At 43.1% G+C, this 17,709-nt stretch overlaps 1 protein-coding gene across 1 annotated transcript; it reads right to left on the bottom strand.

Moving 5' to 3' along the window:
- Positions 1–2,141: 2,141 nt before the first annotated feature.
- Positions 2,142–15,381, bottom strand: LOC115180912 (uncharacterized). Its single transcript, XM_029743070.1, has 2 exons — positions 13,572–15,381; positions 2,142–3,025 (listed from the first exon to the last, which is right to left on the bottom strand). Exons 1-2 carry the CDS (start codon positions 14,895–14,897, stop codon positions 2,174–2,176), a joined length of 2,178 nt encoding a protein of 725 aa, XP_029598930.1. The 5' UTR covers positions 14,898–15,381; the 3' UTR covers positions 2,142–2,173.
- Positions 15,382–17,709: the final 2,328 nt, after the last annotated feature.

The raw sequence follows: 17,709 nt of genomic DNA, 5'->3' as shown, positions 1-17,709 counted from the left end.
CTGTAGTAGGTGCTTTCAGTGGGTACTGGGGGAGAGGGCCTGTTTGAAAATGTTGCATTGACTAGGAGATCCTTCAGATTAGGATTCCTCCTGTATGCTGAGATTGGTCGGAATGGTTGTAGTGGGGGGAAGGCCTGTTGTGTGTTAGAAAATGCACTTTTCAGTCTTGAATGTATACGTTGGTTTATGTGTGAATAGGTGCTGATGATTGGTAGCCTCTTGGGTTCCGGCCCCGTCCCCAATGTGGGAATGGGGTTTCTAGGGGAAGTCTGGGGGTTAGGGTTAGGGTTGTGGTTAGGGTTAGGGTTAGGGTTAGGGTTAGGGTTGTGGTTAGGGTTAGGGTTAGGGTTAGGGTTGTGGTTAGGGTTAGGGTTATGGTTAGGGTTATGGTTAGGGTTAGGGTTATGGTTAGGGTTAGGGTTATGGTTAGGGTTAGGGTTGTGGTTAGGGTTAGGGTTATGGTTAGGGTTATGGTTAGGGTTATGGTTAGGGTTGTGGTTAGGGTTGGGGTTAGGGTTAGTGTCAGGAACAGTGCCCCCTGGGTTAAGGTTAGGAGGAAGAGGCAATTGATTTTGGATGACGCTTGCTATTGTGTCCGCTTTGATGTATCTCAGTGACCGCTTGGAGTACCCCCTCCTCCTCAATGCCTCAAATAGTATGTGTGTAGCTGTATTGAAATCAGTCTGTTGAGTGCATAATCTGTAGAATCGGATGAGTTGTGATTTGACGATCCCCCTAAAGGTATGTTTGGGGTGGAAACTGGATCGGTGGAGTAATGCATGCGTGTCTGTTTCTTTGAAATAAACTTTAGTGTGTAGGTAAACTATGGTTGCTTCAGTGTCTGGAAAGAAAACAGTGGTGTCTAAAAAATGTATTCTATGTGGGTGTATGATATATTTAACTGTAATGGTGGGATGATGATTGTTCAAGATGTCTATGAATGTGGTGAAGTCCTGTAGATTATGTTGCCACACCCCGAAGATATCATCCAGGTAGCGTTTGTAGACCAAGGGAAGCAGTGGGCATTTTTCCAAAGCTGTAGTCTCCCAGTCCGCCATGTATATGTTTGCGTATGCTGGAGCGAACTTTTTGCCCATTGCTGTCCCATGAATCTGAAGATAGTATTGGTTATTAAATGTAAAATCATTGTTTTTCAGCCCCAGTTCAAGTAACTGTAAGATGTGTTTGTCTGGTCTCTGTCTATCTGGATATCTTCGGAGTGCTGCTTCCACTGCTGCCATCCCTGAGGGGATGTCTATGTTCGTGTAAAGAGAGTCTATATCCATGGTGAACAGGTATGCCTGTGCTGGAACCGGGATTGTACGAAGTGTGTCTATGAAATGATATGTGTCCTTAATATAGCTGGCATGTTTTTGTGAGATGGGGTTGAGAAAATGATCTATGAATTCAGCTGCTGGAGATGACTCACTACCACAATCAGAGACGATGGGTCTTCCCATAGGGACCCGAAAAGGGACAGTCCACGTCTCTGGTGTTTTGTGAATTTTTGGTAAAAGGTAAAAGAGTCTCTGTCTTGGTATATCAGGTCCATCTAAGTATACTTTCTGTCTATGTGAGATGAATTTATTTTTATAAAGGTCCGCTATAATCTGTCTCACTAGTGTCTGTGTCTCCATCTGTGTGGAAGTGGGAATGGAAGTGTAGTGTTGTGTATTGGAAAGTTGGCGATTGGCTTCCAAGAGATATTGCTGATTATCCATTATCACTATCTTGGAGCCTTTGTCTGCTGGTTTAATTGTTATATGTTTGTTTTGTCTTAGCTGGGTTATAGCTAGTCTTTCGTCTTGTGTAATGTTATGTGAAGTTGTAATGGTAGAGCTATGTAAATCTCTAATAATCTGTGTATTAGTTTTAATAAGTTTTCTAATTGGTTGTGATAGTTTCTTTAGTGAGGGTTCCCATTTAGATCTTTCAGTGAATGGTTGGGTAATAAAATCAGTAGTATAGTCAAAATGGTCTAATAACTTGAGGTTTCTATGGAATCTATGGATGTCCCTTTGCAGGTCCCCATAATCCGACCGCATCGGTGTCGGGACAAAGGTTAGTCCCCTCTCCAGCAGCCGAGTCTCAGAAGGGGACAGAACAAATACCGTGGAGAGATTCATAATATTACTGTATTGGTGGAGGGACTGTCCTATGCGCTTACCCTCCTCTACCACTTTAGCTGAGTTGCCCAATGTTTCAGTATTTTAGCTGCTGTAGCTGGTGTCCAATGTATGTAGTCATGATTTTCAGTGATGAATTCTGAATGGTCTATTTCCAGTAGGGCATTGTAATGTGTAGTGATGTATGTGTTGATATGTTTCAGCATGTCCTTCTGTTGACGTGTGAGGTTGGGTGAGAAGTTGATGATTGGCCAGTAAATGGTGGCATTTGGGTACATGACTGTGGCTTTATTGTGGAGTATCTGTAGTTGGCTTATGGGTGTTGATTTCCTTTCCTGGTCTTTGTTATTTATCCCTAGTGACAGCACAACCACCTTAGTATTGGGGTTTGGGATTGACTTTGCCAAGACCCCAGTAATGTGATGAAATTGTGCTCCTGGGTAACTATCTATCTGAATATCTTTATAAGGGTGTGGTGGAATTCTACTAAGGTTAGAATCTCCTATAACGATGACCGGTTTATGTGAAGTTATATGCCAATCATATGTCTTTCTGGTGCTCAAATTATGTCTGGTTGGTCGGTACAATAATCGGGGAGATGGTGGAGATGTTGGGGTGGAGTGTCTCGGTATAGGCAGGGGAGAGAGTCTTACACTGGGTTCTTGGCCAATCTTTTTCCCAATACCCAAGATAGGTGGGGTGGGTACCATGTTTCCAATCTGTGGAGAGAAAAGTATTGGAGATGTTTCAGAGGGGAAGTTGAGTTCCAATCTCACCCTGGGCTCTTTGGGGAGCCCATTGTTTGGAGACATACTAGGTGGGGTGGGTAGAGAGGGGGGTCTGGTGTATGGGGAATTAGGTGTTGGGGAGGGTTCAGCCGGGACATTACTGGGATTGAACTTCCCAGGGTTAGGGTTAGGGTTAGGGTTAGGGTTAGGGTTAGGGTTAGGGTTAGGGTTAGGGTTAGGGTTAGGGTTAGGGTTAGGATAACCACCAACTTGTTATATCACTGTAAAAACGGTGGTACCATCCTAAAATGTTTTTATTAATTCCTCCTCGTTTTGTTGGTGTTCACTGGAGCGACCCAGGTAGTTCGTGTCCGTGGTCGTCTTCTTGGATTTCCTGAGATCTTCTTAGGATGTTTTCTTTGTTGGTTTAGGGTTTTGTTTGTTATTTGGTTATGTCCTCCCAATAACTGGATTAAAACTATGCTTTATTGTTAAAAGGTATATCTAAGAACAGTTTTTAATAAAGTCGCTGTATCAATAAAGAAAGTAGAAAGAAAAAAGTGCCTGACGTTTCGCATATAAATGCTTCTTCAGAGGCTAAGGAGTGGCTATGTTTGGGAGCAGAATATAAACCCTAGAAGAGGGGGTGGGAAAAAAAAAAAAAAAAAAAGGGGGGTGGGGAAAAGGGGGTTGTTCTTCCAATTAGTAGTCCTATGTAGCAGCTATTGGTTAATACACCACACTAACCTAAGTCAGCTAGGGTTAGGGTTAGGGTTAGGGTTAGGGTTAGGTTTATGATAAATTCTGTTTTTTTGGTGGTTTTTTTTACCCTGGTTGCGTTGCACTGGCCTATTGTGATCTCTGTTATTGCTACCAGTCTGGTGTTTATTGGGAGGGTTGTGTTTGTGGATATGTGAGATGTATGAATGGTTTCCCTACTCATAGTTTGCCATTTAATCCAAGTGGAGCCAGAGATCTAAGGTTGGCTATCCACTTGGATTCAGCGGCCTTTCTCTGGGCTATGGTCCAGGTAGAGACTGTTTCTAGCCCAGTGATATTGAGGTGTATAATATGGTGTGTTTGGAAGTGTGTAACTAAATGTGTGGACAGTTTATTCTTGGTGATTGTATATAGATGTTGTTTGAGACGTGTTAGAATTGTCGATCCAGTTTCCCCCACATAGATTTTTTTGCATAATGCACAGGTGATTGCATAGACTATGTTGGTGCTATTTATGTTCATCAGTTGTGTGATTTGGCTACCGGTGTGTGCGTATGGGTTGTGTATGTTTGTCAGTTGTCTGTAGTAGGTGCTTTCAGTGGGTACTGGGGGAGAGGGCCTGTTTGAAAATGTTGCATTGACTAGGAGATCCTTCAGATTAGGATTCCTCCTGTATGCTGAGATTGGTCGGAATGGTTGTAGTGGGGGGAAGGCCTGTTGTGTGTTAGAAAATGCACTTTTCAGTCTTGAATGTATACGTTGGTTTATGTGTGAATAGGTGCTGATGATTGGTAGCCTCTTGGGTTCCGGCCCCGTCCCCAATGTGGGAATGGGGTTTCTAGGGGAAGTCTGGGGGTTAGGGTTAGGGTTGTGGTTAGGGTTAGGGTTATGGTTAGGGTTATGGTTAGGGTTAGGGTTATGGTTAGGGTTAGGGTTAGGGTTGTGGTTAGGGTTAGGGTTGTGGTTAGGGTTAGGGTTATGGTTAGGGTTATGGTTAGGGTTATGGTTAGGGTTAGGGTTATGGTTAGGGTTAGGGTTGTGGTTAGGGTTAGGGTTGTGGTTAGGGTTAGGGTTGTGGTTAGGGTTAGGGTTGTGGTTAGGGTTATGGTTAGGGTTGTGGTTAGGGTTGGGGTTGGGGTTAGGGTTAGTGTCAGGAACAGTGCCCCCTGGGTTAAGGTTAGGAGGAAGAGGCAATTGATTTTGGATGACGCTTGCTATTGTGTCCGCTTTGATGTATCTCAGTGACCGCTTGGAGTACCCCCTCCTCCTCAATGCCTCAAATAGTATGTGTGTAGCTGTATTGAAATCAGTCTGTTGAGTGCATAATCTGTAGAATCGGATGAGTTGTGATTTGACGATCCCCCTAAAGGTATGTTTGGGGTGGAAACTGGATCGGTGGAGTAATGCATGCGTGTCTGTTTCTTTGAAATAAACTTTAGTGTGTAGGTAAACTATGGTTGCTTCAGTGTCTGGAAAGAAAACAGTGGTGTCTAAAAAATGTATTCTATGTGGGTGTATGATATATTTAACTGTAATGGTGGGATGATGATTGTTCAAGATGTCTATGAATGTGGTGAAGTCCTGTAGATTATGTTGCCACACCCCGAAGATATCATCCAGGTAGCGTTTGTAGACCAAGGGAAGCAGTGGGCATTTTTCCAAAGCTGTAGTCTCCCAGTCCGCCATGTATATGTTTGCGTATGCTGGAGCGAACTTTTTGCCCATTGCTGTCCCATGAATCTGAAGATAGTATTGGTTATTAAATGTAAAATCATTGTTTTTCAGCCCCAGTTCAAGTAACTGTAAGATGTGTTTGTCTGGTCTCTGTCTATCTGGATATCTTCGGAGTGCTGCTTCCACTGCTGCGATCCCTGAGGGGATGTCTATGTTCGTGTAAAGAGAGTCTATGTCCATGGTGAACAGGTATGCCTGTGCTGGAACCGGGATTGTACGAAGTGTGTCTATGAAATGATATGTGTCCTTAATATAGCTGGCATGTTTTTGTGAGATGGGGTTGAGAAAATGATCTATGAATTCAGCTGCTGGAGATGACTCACTACCACAATCAGAGACAATGGGTCTTCCCATAGGGACCCGAAAAGGGACAGTCCACGTCTCTGGTGTTTTGTGAATTTTTGGTAAAAGGTAAAAGAGTCTCTGTCTTGGTATATCAGGTCCATCTAAGTATACTTTCTGTCTATGTGAGATGAATTTATTTTTATAAAGGTCCGCTATAATCTGTCTCACTAGTGTCTGTGTCTCCATCTGTGTGGAAGTGGGAATGGAAGTGTAGTGTTGTGTATTGGAAAGTTGGCGATTGGCTTCCAAGAGATATTGCTGATTATCCATTATCACTATCTTGGAGCCTTTGTCTGCTGGTTTAATTGTTATATGTTTGTTTTGTCTTAGCTGGGTTATAGCTAGTCTTTCGTCTTGTGTAATGTTATGTGGAGTTGTAATGGTAGAGCTATGTAAATCTCTAATAATCTGTGTATTAGTTTTAATAAGTTTTCTAATTGGTTGTGATAGTTTCTTTAGTGAGGGTTCCCATTTAGATCTTTCAGTGAATGGTTGGGTAATAAAATCAGTAGTATAGTCAAAATGGTCTAATAACTTGAGGTTTCTATGGAATCTATGGATGTCCCTTTGCAGGTCCCCATAATCCGACCGCATCGGTGTCGGGACAAAGGTTAGTCCCCTCTCCAGCAGCCGAGTCTCAGAAGGGGACAGAACAAATACCGTGGAGAGATTCATAATATTAGTGTATTGGTGGAGGGACTGTCCTATGCGCTTACCCTCCTCTACCACTTTAGCTGAGTTGCCCAATGTTTCAGTATTTTAGCTGCTGTAGCTGGTGTCCAATGTATGTAGTCATGATTTTCAGTGATGAATTCTGAATGGTCTATTTCCAGTAGGGCATTGTAATGTGTAGTGATGTATGTGTTGATATGTTTCAGCATGTCCTTCTGTTGACGTGTGAGGTTGGGTGAGAAGTTGATGATTGGCCAGTAAATGGTGGCATTTGGGTACATGACTGTGGCTTTATTGTGGAGTATCTGTAGTTGGCTTATGGGTGTTGATTTCCTTTCCTGGTCTTTGTTATTTATCCCTAGTGACAGCACAACCACCTTAGTATTGGGGTTTGGGATTGACTTTGCCAAGACCCCAGTAATGTGATGAAATTGTGCTCCTGGGTAACTATCTATCTGAATATCTTTATAAGGGTGTGGTGGAATTCTACTAAGGTTAGAATCTCCTATAACGATGACCGGTTTATGTGAAGTTATATGCCAATCATATGTCTTTCTGGTGCTCAAATTATGTCTGGTTGGTCGGTACAATAATCGGGGAGATGGTGGAGATGTTGGGGTGGAGTGTCTCGGTATAGGCAGGGGAGAGAGTCTTACACTGGGTTCTTGGCCAATCTTTTTCCCAATACCCAAGATAGGTGGGGTGGGTACCATGTTTCCAATCTGTGGAGAGAAAAGTATTGGAGATGTTTCAGAGGGGAAGTTGAGTTCCAATCTCACCCTGGGCTCTTTGGGGAGCCCATTGTTTGGAGACATACTAGGTGGGGTGGGTAGAGAGGGGGGTCTGGTGTATGGGGAATTAGGTGTTGGGGAGGGTTCAGCCGGGACATTACTGGGATTGAACTTCCCTTTGGTCTGTCCGATCATCATATTTTTATCACCCTTAGCCCCTTTCTCCTTATTCCTCACCTCAGTGGGGTTTATGGGTATGTTTGCTTGGGTCTCTGTGAAAACAGAAGTAGAGATGTTAGTGTCTGGGCTGGGTGGGCCTGAGATATTCAAGTCAGAGTACACTGCCACATTACTGGATCTAGGTTTATTGGGTGGTTGTGCTGTCCCTATTGCCACGGTGGGTGGAGAGATGGTTGGAGTTGCCACTTGGCTCCAAGGTGTGTGGATCACTTGGGCCTCAATTGTAACTGTCTTTGGTTTTGTTGTCGTATGTGAGTTTTCAACTACGATAGATTGTAGGGGTGGGAAGTCCTCTTCTATTAGCTCAAAATTAATCATAAATGGGTAAGTGTCAGATCGGGGTGATATACTGGGCTGGGCAATTGTTTCTAGGTGCTGAGTTGTTGTAATTACTTGACTGGGCTGAGGGAATATGAGGTTCGGTGTTCCCCCATCCCTTTCTCCTGCGTGGTGTGTGGAAGGGTTTTGTTTGGCAGGCTGACAAATGGGGGCCACAGTGTCTGAAGCGCATTTCTCATTACTCAGTCTAGGGGCAATGTTTGAGGTTCTTCCAATTTGGCCAGATCTGGGACTCTGTTGTGTAGTTTGGGCTGCTGCAGGTTTGGTCAACCTGACAGCCATCAGTGATGGGATTTCTTCGATTCGGGTTTGTTTGGAGTGTCCTATCATCTGGGTCGGTGGTCTAGGGTACTTAGTAGCTCGTGGAGGAAAACCTCCCGTTGGGGTGGGGAAGTGGTGTAAAATGGCTGAGGTGGGAAGAGGAGCCCCTATAGCTACTGGGCCCTTTAAGAGCGCTATCACTGTAGGGGCTGTGCTATCTCGCAATCTGTGTTTGTACCTGTGTTCCGCCCAACGAACTGCTGTCTGAAAGGCGCTATCGTTGAAGGGAAAGCCTGTAGGGAGCATAGTGTTCAGTATGGTCTCATAATGTTCAAGCAAGATATGCATGTTTTCCAACATCCAATTGTTCGTGTTTACTGCCACTTTCTGCTTTGTAGACATGTTTGGTGAGGATGGTTTAATAAAATCTGTCAATTTCCTTACGTGTTTCATCATTCCCACTGGAAAGGTCTGTGTTTCCAGTGCATGTAGGATAATGTGTTTGTGGTGCGTAGCTTGTATCAGTTTAAAATAAGTCTTGGTTATGTGTTGGATGGAAGGTGTTGTGCTTAGTGCTGTGTTATGTTCTATGGTGTGAGTGTTAGTCTCCCCCTCTTCTGGAAGGGTATCTAAAACAGTGAACCTATTACTGTGCATATTTAATCCAGTTAATGTTCACTGACATACAAGAAACCTACTTCAGGTGTGCTTACCCCCTTTAGTTGGATCGGAGTCTTTGGAGAAAGGAGTGTTCCTCAGGTGGGGATAACCACCAACTTGTTATATCACTTTAAAAAAGGTGGTACCATCCTAAAAATGTTTTTATTAATTCCTCCTCGTTTGTTGTGTGTTCACTGGGAGCGACCCAGGTAGTTCGTGTCCGTGGTCGTCTTCTTGATTTCCTGAGGATCTTCTTAGGATGTTTTCTTTGTTGGTTTAGGGTTTGTTTGTTATTTGTTATGTCCTCCCAATAACTGGATTAAAACTATGCTTTATTGTTAAAAGGTATATCTAAGAACAGTTTTTAATAAATTCGCTGTATCAAATAAAGAAAGTAGAAAGAAAAAAGTGCCTGACGTTTCGCATATAAATGCTTCTTCAGAGGCTAAGGAGTGGCTATGTTTGGGAGCAGAATATAAACCCTAGAAGAAGGGGGGGGAAAAAAAAAAAAAAAAAAGGGGGGTGGGGAAAAGGGGGTTGTTCTTCCAATTAGTAGTCCTATGTAGCAGCTATTGGTTAATACACCACACTAACCTAAGTCAGCTGTGAAAGTAGATGTGTCACCAACTGATTGGTTGCTGATTTAACGCAAGGTAGCCTACCTTGGGACAATGGGAAAATATAGAAATGAAAAAGATAGAACAGAGGGGGGAGGAAAAACGGGGGAGACATACATCAGTGTGTACTTTAAGAAAATTGTAGTAAATAATAAAAAATAAAAAATAAAAAAATATATATACAATAGTGGATCTTAGTGGCCCTGTAATAAAATCATGGAAGGCTACTACCCTCCTACTGTGATATGAGCTACTACTACCACCACCTCGGTTTAATCCTGACATCACATATCTCTATAGCTAAACGGTCCATATCTTGGTATATCCTATATGTGTGGTATTTTGTCTGGTTTTTCTCTAACTGGTTGTTAAACCATTTTCACCACTGGGTATACTTGTGTACCTTTAAGAGAATACTTGTCTATGATGGGTGGGGTTATGCAAATATATGTGAGTGGTGTCTCATGGTCTTTCTACTAAGTGGTGTCAACCATGAGAGGGATTCCCATCTCTCATATAGTCTAACTCAATGGAGATAGCTTGATAAGTTAAGTGTGTCTACTGTCTAAAACCAGAGAGACAAACAAAAAGAACAAAAACCAATCAAAACCCAATTATCCTAACTGGTCAGTTCTTGCAATCAGTGTGGTTATGTTCCTAAACACCCTCAGCCCACAGAGGTAATGTTAATTTTATAGACCTCTTCACAAACTGCCTACAGTGCAGTGGGTAAATTGGGCATGATGAGAAATACAAGTATTTTCATAATTCCAGGTGGGATAACAGATAGGAGAGAGCACAATGGCACTGGCTAGGTTAGGTTTATGATAAATTCTGTTTTTTGGTGGTTTTTTTTACCCTGTGTTGCACTGGCCTATTGTGATCTCTGTTATTGCTACCAGTCTGGTGTTTATTGGGAGGGTTGTGTTTGTGGATATGTGAGATGTATGAATGGTTTCCCTACTCATAGTTTGCCATTTAATCCAAGTGGAGCCAGAGATCTAAGGTTGGCTATCCACTTGGATTCAGCGGCCTTTCTCTGGGCTATGGTCCAGGTAGAGACTGTTTCTAGCCCAGTGATATTGAGGTGTATAATATGGTGTGTTTGGAAGTGTGTAACTAAATGTGTGGACAGTTTATTCTTGGTGATTGTATATAGATGTTGTTTGAGACGTGTTAGAATTGTCGATCCAGTTTCCCCCACATAGATTTTTTTGCATAATGCACAGGTGATTGCATAGACTATGTTGGTGCTATTTATGTTCATCAGTTGTGTGATTTGGCTACCGGTGTGTGCGTATGGGTTGTGTATGTTTGTCAGTTGTCTGTAGTAGGTGCTTTCAGTGGGTACTGGGGGAGAGGGCCTGTTTGAAAATGTTGCATTGACTAGGAGATCCTTCAGATTAGGATTCCTCCTGTATGCTGAGATTGGTCGGAATGGTTGTAGTGGGGGGAAGGCCTGTTGTGTGTTAGAAAATGCACTTTTCAGTCTTGAATGTATACGTTGGTTTATGTGTGAATAGGTGCTGATGATTGGTAGCCTCTTGGGTTCCGGCCCCGTCCCCAATGTGGGAATGGGGTTTCTAGGGGAAGTCTGGGGGTTAGGGTTAGGGTTGTGGTTAGGGTTAGGGTTATGGTTAGGGTTATGGTTAGGGTTAGGGTTATGGTTAGGGTTAGGGTTAGGGTTGTGGTTAGGGTTAGGGTTGTGGTTAGGGTTAGGGTTATGGTTAGGGTTATGGTTAGGGTTATGGTTAGGGTTAGGGTTATGGTTAGGGTTAGGGTTGTGGTTAGGGTTAGGGTTGTGGTTAGGGTTAGGGTTGTGGTTAGGGTTAGGGTTGTGGTTAGGGTTATGGTTAGGGTTGTGGTTAGGGTTGGGGTTGGGGTTAGGGTTAGTGTCAGGAACAGTGCCCCCTGGGTTAAGGTTAGGAGGAAGAGGCAATTGATTTTGGATGACGCTTGCTATTGTGTCCGCTTTGATGTATCTCAGTGACCGCTTGGAGTACCCCCTCCTCCTCAATGCCTCAAATAGTATGTGTGTAGCTGTATTGAAATCAGTCTGTTGAGTGCATAATCTGTAGAATCGGATGAGTTGTGATTTGACGATCCCCCTAAAGGTATGTTTGGGGTGGAAACTGGATCGGTGGAGTAATGCATGCGTGTCTGTTTCTTTGAAATAAACTTTAGTGTGTAGGTAAACTATGGTTGCTTCAGTGTCTGGAAAGAAAACAGTGGTGTCTAAAAAATGTATTCTATGTGGGTGTATGATATATTTAACTGTAATGGTGGGATGATGATTGTTCAAGATGTCTATGAATGTGGTGAAGTCCTGTAGATTATGTTGCCACACCCCGAAGATATCATCCAGGTAGCGTTTGTAGACCAAGGGAAGCAGTGGGCATTTTTCCAAAGCTGTAGTCTCCCAGTCCGCCATGTATATGTTTGCGTATGCTGGAGCGAACTTTTTGCCCATTGCTGTCCCATGAATCTGAAGATAGTATTGGTTATTAAATGTAAAATCATTGTTTTTCAGCCCCAGTTCAAGTAACTGTAAGATGTGTTTGTCTGGTCTCTGTCTATCTGGATATCTTCGGAGTGCTGCTTCCACTGCTGCGATCCCTGAGGGGATGTCTATGTTCGTGTAAAGAGAGTCTATGTCCATGGTGAACAGGTATGCCTGTGCTGGAACCGGGATTGTACGAAGTGTGTCTATGAAATGATATGTGTCCTTAATATAGCTGGCATGTTTTTGTGAGATGGGGTTGAGAAAATGATCTATGAATTCAGCTGCTGGAGATGACTCACTACCACAATCAGAGACAATGGGTCTTCCCATAGGGACCCGAAAAGGGACAGTCCACGTCTCTGGTGTTTTGTGAATTTTTGGTAAAAGGTAAAAGAGTCTCTGTCTTGGTATATCAGGTCCATCTAAGTATACTTTCTGTCTATGTGAGATGAATTTATTTTTATAAAGGTCCGCTATAATCTGTCTCACTAGTGTCTGTGTCTCCATCTGTGTGGAAGTGGGAATGGAAGTGTAGTGTTGTGTATTGGAAAGTTGGCGATTGGCTTCCAAGAGATATTGCTGATTATCCATTATCACTATCTTGGAGCCTTTGTCTGCTGGTTTAATTGTTATATGTTTGTTTTGTCTTAGCTGGGTTATAGCTAGTCTTTCGTCTTGTGTAATGTTATGTGGAGTTGTAATGGTAGAGCTATGTAAATCTCTAATAATCTGTGTATTAGTTTTAATAAGTTTTCTAATTGGTTGTGATAGTTTCTTTAGTGAGGGTTCCCATTTAGATCTTTCAGTGAATGGTTGGGTAATAAAATCAGTAGTATAGTCAAAATGGTCTAATAACTTGAGGTTTCTATGGAATCTATGGATGTCCCTTTGCAGGTCCCCATAATCCGACCGCATCGGTGTCGGGACAAAGGTTAGTCCCCTCTCCAGCAGCCGAGTCTCAGAAGGGGACAGAACAAATACCGTGGAGAGATTCATAATATTAGTGTATTGGTGGAGGGACTGTCCTATGCGCTTACCCTCCTCTACCACTTTAGCTGAGTTGCCCAATGTTTCAGTATTTTAGCTGCTGTAGCTGGTGTCCAATGTATGTAGTCATGATTTTCAGTGATGAATTCTGAATGGTCTATTTCCAGTAGGGCATTGTAATGTGTAGTGATGTATGTGTTGATATGTTTCAGCATGTCCTTCTGTTGACGTGTGAGGTTGGGTGAGAAGTTGATGATTGGCCAGTAAATGGTGGCATTTGGGTACATGACTGTGGCTTTATTGTGGAGTATCTGTAGTTGGCTTATGGGTGTTGATTTCCTTTCCTGGTCTTTGTTATTTATCCCTAGTGACAGCACAACCACCTTAGTATTGGGGTTTGGGATTGACTTTGCCAAGACCCCAGTAATGTGATGAAATTGTGCTCCTGGGTAACTATCTATCTGAATATCTTTATAAGGGTGTGGTGGAATTCTACTAAGGTTAGAATCTCCTATAACGATGACCGGTTTATGTGAAGTTATATGCCAATCATATGTCTTTCTGGTGCTCAAATTATGTCTGGTTGGTCGGTACAATAATCGGGGAGATGGTGGAGATGTTGGGGTGGAGTGTCTCGGTATAGGCAGGGGAGAGAGTCTTACACTGGGTTCTTGGCCAATCTTTTTCCCAATACCCAAGATAGGTGGGGTGGGTACCATGTTTCCAATCTGTGGAGAGAAAAGTATTGGAGATGTTTCAGAGGGGAAGTTGAGTTCCAATCTCACCCTGGGCTCTTTGGGGAGCCCATTGTTTGGAGACATACTAGGTGGGGTGGGTAGAGAGGGGGGTCTGGTGTATGGGGAATTAGGTGTTGGGGAGGGTTCAGCCGGGACATTACTGGGATTGAACTTCCCTTTGGTCTGTCCGATCATCATATTTTTATCACCCTTAGCCCCTTTCTCCTTATTCCTCACCTCAGTGGGGTTTATGGGTATGTTTGCTTGGGTCTCTGTGAAAACAGAAGTAGAGATGTTAGTGTCTGGGCTGGGTGGGCCTGAGATATTCAAGTCAGAGTACACTGCCACATTACTGGATCTAGGTTTATTGGGTGGTTGTGCTGTCCCTATTGCCACGGTGGGTGGAGAGATGGTTGGAGTTGCCACTTGGCTCCAAGGTGTGTGGATCACTTGGGCCTCAATTGTAACTGTCTTTGGTTTTGTTGTCGTATGTGAGTTTTCAACTACGATAGATTGTAGGGGTGGGAAGTCCTCTTCTATTAGCTCAAAATTAATCATAAATGGGTAAGTGTCAGATCGGGGTGATATACTGGGCTGGGCAATTGTTTCTAGGTGCTGAGTTGTTGTAATTACTTGACTGGGCTGAGGGAATATGAGGTTCGGTGTTCCCCCATCCCTTTCTCCTGCGTGGTGTGTGGAAGGGTTTTGTTTGGCAGGCTGACAAATGGGGGCCACAGTGTCTGAAGCGCATTTCTCATTACTCAGTCTAGGGGCAATGTTTGAGGTTCTTCCAATTTGGCCAGATCTGGGACTCTGTTGTGTAGTTTGGGCTGCTGCAGGTTTGGTCAACCTGACAGCCATCAGTGATGGGATTTCTTCGATTCGGGTTTGTTTGGAGTGTCCTATCATCTGGGTCGGTGGTCTAGGGTACTTAGTAGCTCGTGGAGGAAAACCTCCCGTTGGGGTGGGGAAGTGGTGTAAAATGGCTGAGGTGGGAAGAGGAGCCCCTATAGCTACTGGGCCCTTTAAGAGCGCTATCACTGTAGGGGCTGTGCTATCTCGCAATCTGTGTTTGTACCTGTGTTCCGCCCAACGAACTGCTGTCTGAAAGGCGCTATCGTTGAAGGGAAAGCCTGTAGGGAGCATAGTGTTCAGTATGGTCTCATAATGTTCAAGCAAGATATGCATGTTTTCCAACATCCAATTGTTCGTGTTTACTGCCACTTTCTGCTTTGTAGACATGTTTGGTGAGGATGGTTTAATAAAATCTGTCAATTTCCTTACGTGTTTCATCATTCCCACTGGAAAGGTCTGTGTTTCCAGTGCATGTAGGATAATGTGTTTGTGGTGCGTAGCTTGTATCAGTTTAAAATAAGTCTTGGTTATGTGTTGGATGGAAGGTGTTGTGCTTAGTGCTGTGTTATGTTCTATGGTGTGAGTGTTAGTCTCCCCCTCTTCTGGAAGGGTATCTAAAACAGTGAACCTATTACTGTGCATATTTAATCCAGTTAATGTTCACTGACATACAAGAAACCTACTTCAGGTGTGCTTACCCCCTTTAGTTGGATCGGAGTCTTTGGAGAAAGGAGTGTTCCTCAGGTGGGGATAACCACCAACTTGTTATATCACTTTAAAAAAGGTGGTACCATCCTAAAAATGTTTTTATTAATTCCTCCTCGTTTGTTGTGTGTTCACTGGGAGCGACCCAGGTAGTTCGTGTCCGTGGTCGTCTTCTTGATTTCCTGAGGATCTTCTTAGGATGTTTTCTTTGTTGGTTTAGGGTTTGTTTGTTATTTGTTATGTCCTCCCAATAACTGGATTAAAACTATGCTTTATTGTTAAAAGGTATATCTAAGAACAGTTTTTAATAAATTCGCTGTATCAAATAAAGAAAGTAGAAAGAAAAAAGTGCCTGACGTTTCGCATATAAATGCTTCTTCAGAGGCTAAGGAGTGGCTATGTTTGGGAGCAGAATATAAACCCTAGAAGAAGGGGGGGGGAAAAAAAAAAAAAAAAAAAAAGGGGGGTGGGGAAAAGGGGGTTGTTCTTCCAATTAGTAGTCCTATGTAGCAGCTATTGGTTAATACACCACACTAACCTAAGTCAGCTGTGAAAGTAGATGTGTCACCAACTGATTGGTTGCTGATTTAACGCAAGGTAGCCTACCTTGGGACAATGGGAAAATATAGAAATGAAAAAGATAGAACAGAGGGGGGAGGAAAAAACGGGGGAGACATACATCAGTGTGTACTTTAAGAAAATTGTAGTAAATAATAAAAAATAAAAAATAAAAAAATATATATACAATAGTGGATCTTAGTGGCCCTGTAATAAAATCATGGAAGGCTACTACCCTCCTACTGTGATATGAGCTACTACTACCACCACCTCGGTTTAATCCTGACATCACATATCTCTATAGCTAAACGGTCCATATCTTGGTATATCCTATATGTGTGGTATTTTGTCTGGTTTTTCTCTAACTGGTTGTTAAACCATTTTCACCACTGGGTATACTTGTGTACCTTTAAGAGAATACTTGTCTATGATGGGTGGGGTTATGCAAATATATGTGAGTGGTGTCTCATGGTCTTTCTACTAAGTGGTGTCAACCATGAGAGGGATTCCCATCTCTCATATAGTCTAACTCAATGGAGATAGCTTGATAAGTTAAGTGTGTCTACTGTCTAAAACCAGAGAGACAAACAAAAAGAACAAAAACCAATCAAAACCCAATTATCCTAACTGGTCAGTTCTTGCAATCAGTGTGGTTATGTTCCTAAACACCCTCAGCCCACAGAGGTAATGTTAATTTTATAGACCTCTTCACAAACTGCCTACAGTGCAGTGGGTAAATTGGGCATGATGAGAAATACAAGTATTTTCATAATTCCAGGTGGGATAACAGATAGGAGAGAGCACAATGGCACTGGCTAGGTTAGGTTTATGATAAATTCTGTTTTTTGGTGGTTTTTTTTACCCTGTGTTGCACTGGCCTATTGTGATCTCTGTTATTGCTACCAGTCTGGTGTTTATTGGGAGGGTTGTGTTTGTGGATATGTGAGATGTATGAATGGTTTCCCTACTCATAGTTTGCCATTTAATCCAAGTGGAGCCAGAGATCTAAGGTTGGCTATCCACTTGGATTCAGCGGCCTTTCTCTGGGCTATGGTCCAGGTAGAGACTGTTTCTAGCCCAGTGATATTGAGGTGTATAATATGGTGTGTTTGGAAGTGTGTAACTAAATGTGTGGACAGTTTATTCTTGGTGATTGTATATAGATGTTGTTTGAGACGTGTTAGAATTGTCGATCCAGTTTCCCCCACATAGATTTTTTTGCATAATGCACAGGTGATTGCATAGACTATGTTGGTGCTATTTATGTTCATCAGTTGTGTGATTTGGCTACCGGTGTGTGCGTATGGGTTGTGTATGTTTGTCAGTTGTCTGTAGTAGGTGCTTTCAGTGGGTACTGGGGGAGAGGGCCTGTTTGAAAATGTTGCATTGACTAGGAGATCCTTCAGATTAGGATTCCTCCTGTATGCTGAGATTGGTCGGAATGGTTGTGTAGTGGGGGGAAGGCATGTTGTGTGTTAGACAAATGCACTTTTCAGTCTTGAATGTATACGTTGGTTTATGTGTGAATAGGTTGCTGATGATTGGTAGCCTCTTGGGTTCCGGCCCCGTCCCAATGTGGGAATGGGGTTCTAGGGGAAGTCTGGGGGTTAGGGTTAGGTTGTGGTTAGGGTTAGGGTTATGGTTAGGGTTATGGTAGGGTTAGGGTTATGGTTAGGGTTAGGGTTAGGGTGGTGTGGTGAGGGTTAGGGTTGTGGTTATGGGTTAGGGTTATGGTTAGGGGTTATGGTTAGGGTTATGGTTAGGGTCTAGGGTTATGGTTAGGGTTAGGGTTGTGGTTAGGGTTAGGGTTGTGGTTTAGGGTTAGGGTTGTGGTTAGGGTTAGGGATGTGGTTAGGGTTATGGTTAGGTGCTTGTGTTAGGGTTGGGGTTGGGGTTAGGGTTAGGTCAGGAACAGTGCCCCCTGGGTTAAGGTTAGGAGGAAGAGGCAATTGATTTTGGATGACGCTTGCTATTGTGTCCGCTTTGATGTATCTCAGTGACCGCTTTGGATAGTACCCCCTCCTCCTCAATGCCTCAAATAGTATGGTTGGTGTAGCTGTATTGAAATCAGCTGTTGAGTGCATAATCTGTAGAATCGGATGAGTTGTGATTTGACGATCCCCCTAAAGGTATGTTTGGGGTGGAAACTGGATCGGTGGAGTAATGCATGCGTGTCTGTTTCTTTGAAATA

The sequence above is a fragment of the Salmo trutta genome, unplaced genomic scaffold, assembly GCF_901001165.1.
Source record: "Salmo trutta unplaced genomic scaffold, fSalTru1.1, whole genome shotgun sequence".
NCBI lineage: Eukaryota > Metazoa > Chordata > Actinopteri > Salmoniformes > Salmonidae > Salmo > Salmo trutta.
The sequence above is the reverse complement of the archived record's forward strand: the minus strand, read 5'-3'. Positions and strand labels throughout refer to the sequence as shown.

Excerpts from the sequence above, each read along its gene's own strand:
- LOC115180912 (XM_029743070.1), bottom strand. The coding sequence starts at position 14,897 with ATGCACAGTAATAGGTTCACTGTTTTAGATACCCTTCCAGAAGAGGGG. Across the intron at positions 3,026-13,571 it reads TCGGACAGACCAAAGGGAAG|TTCAATCCCAGTAATGTCCC; the intron begins TTCAATCCCAGT and ends AACCCTGGGAAG.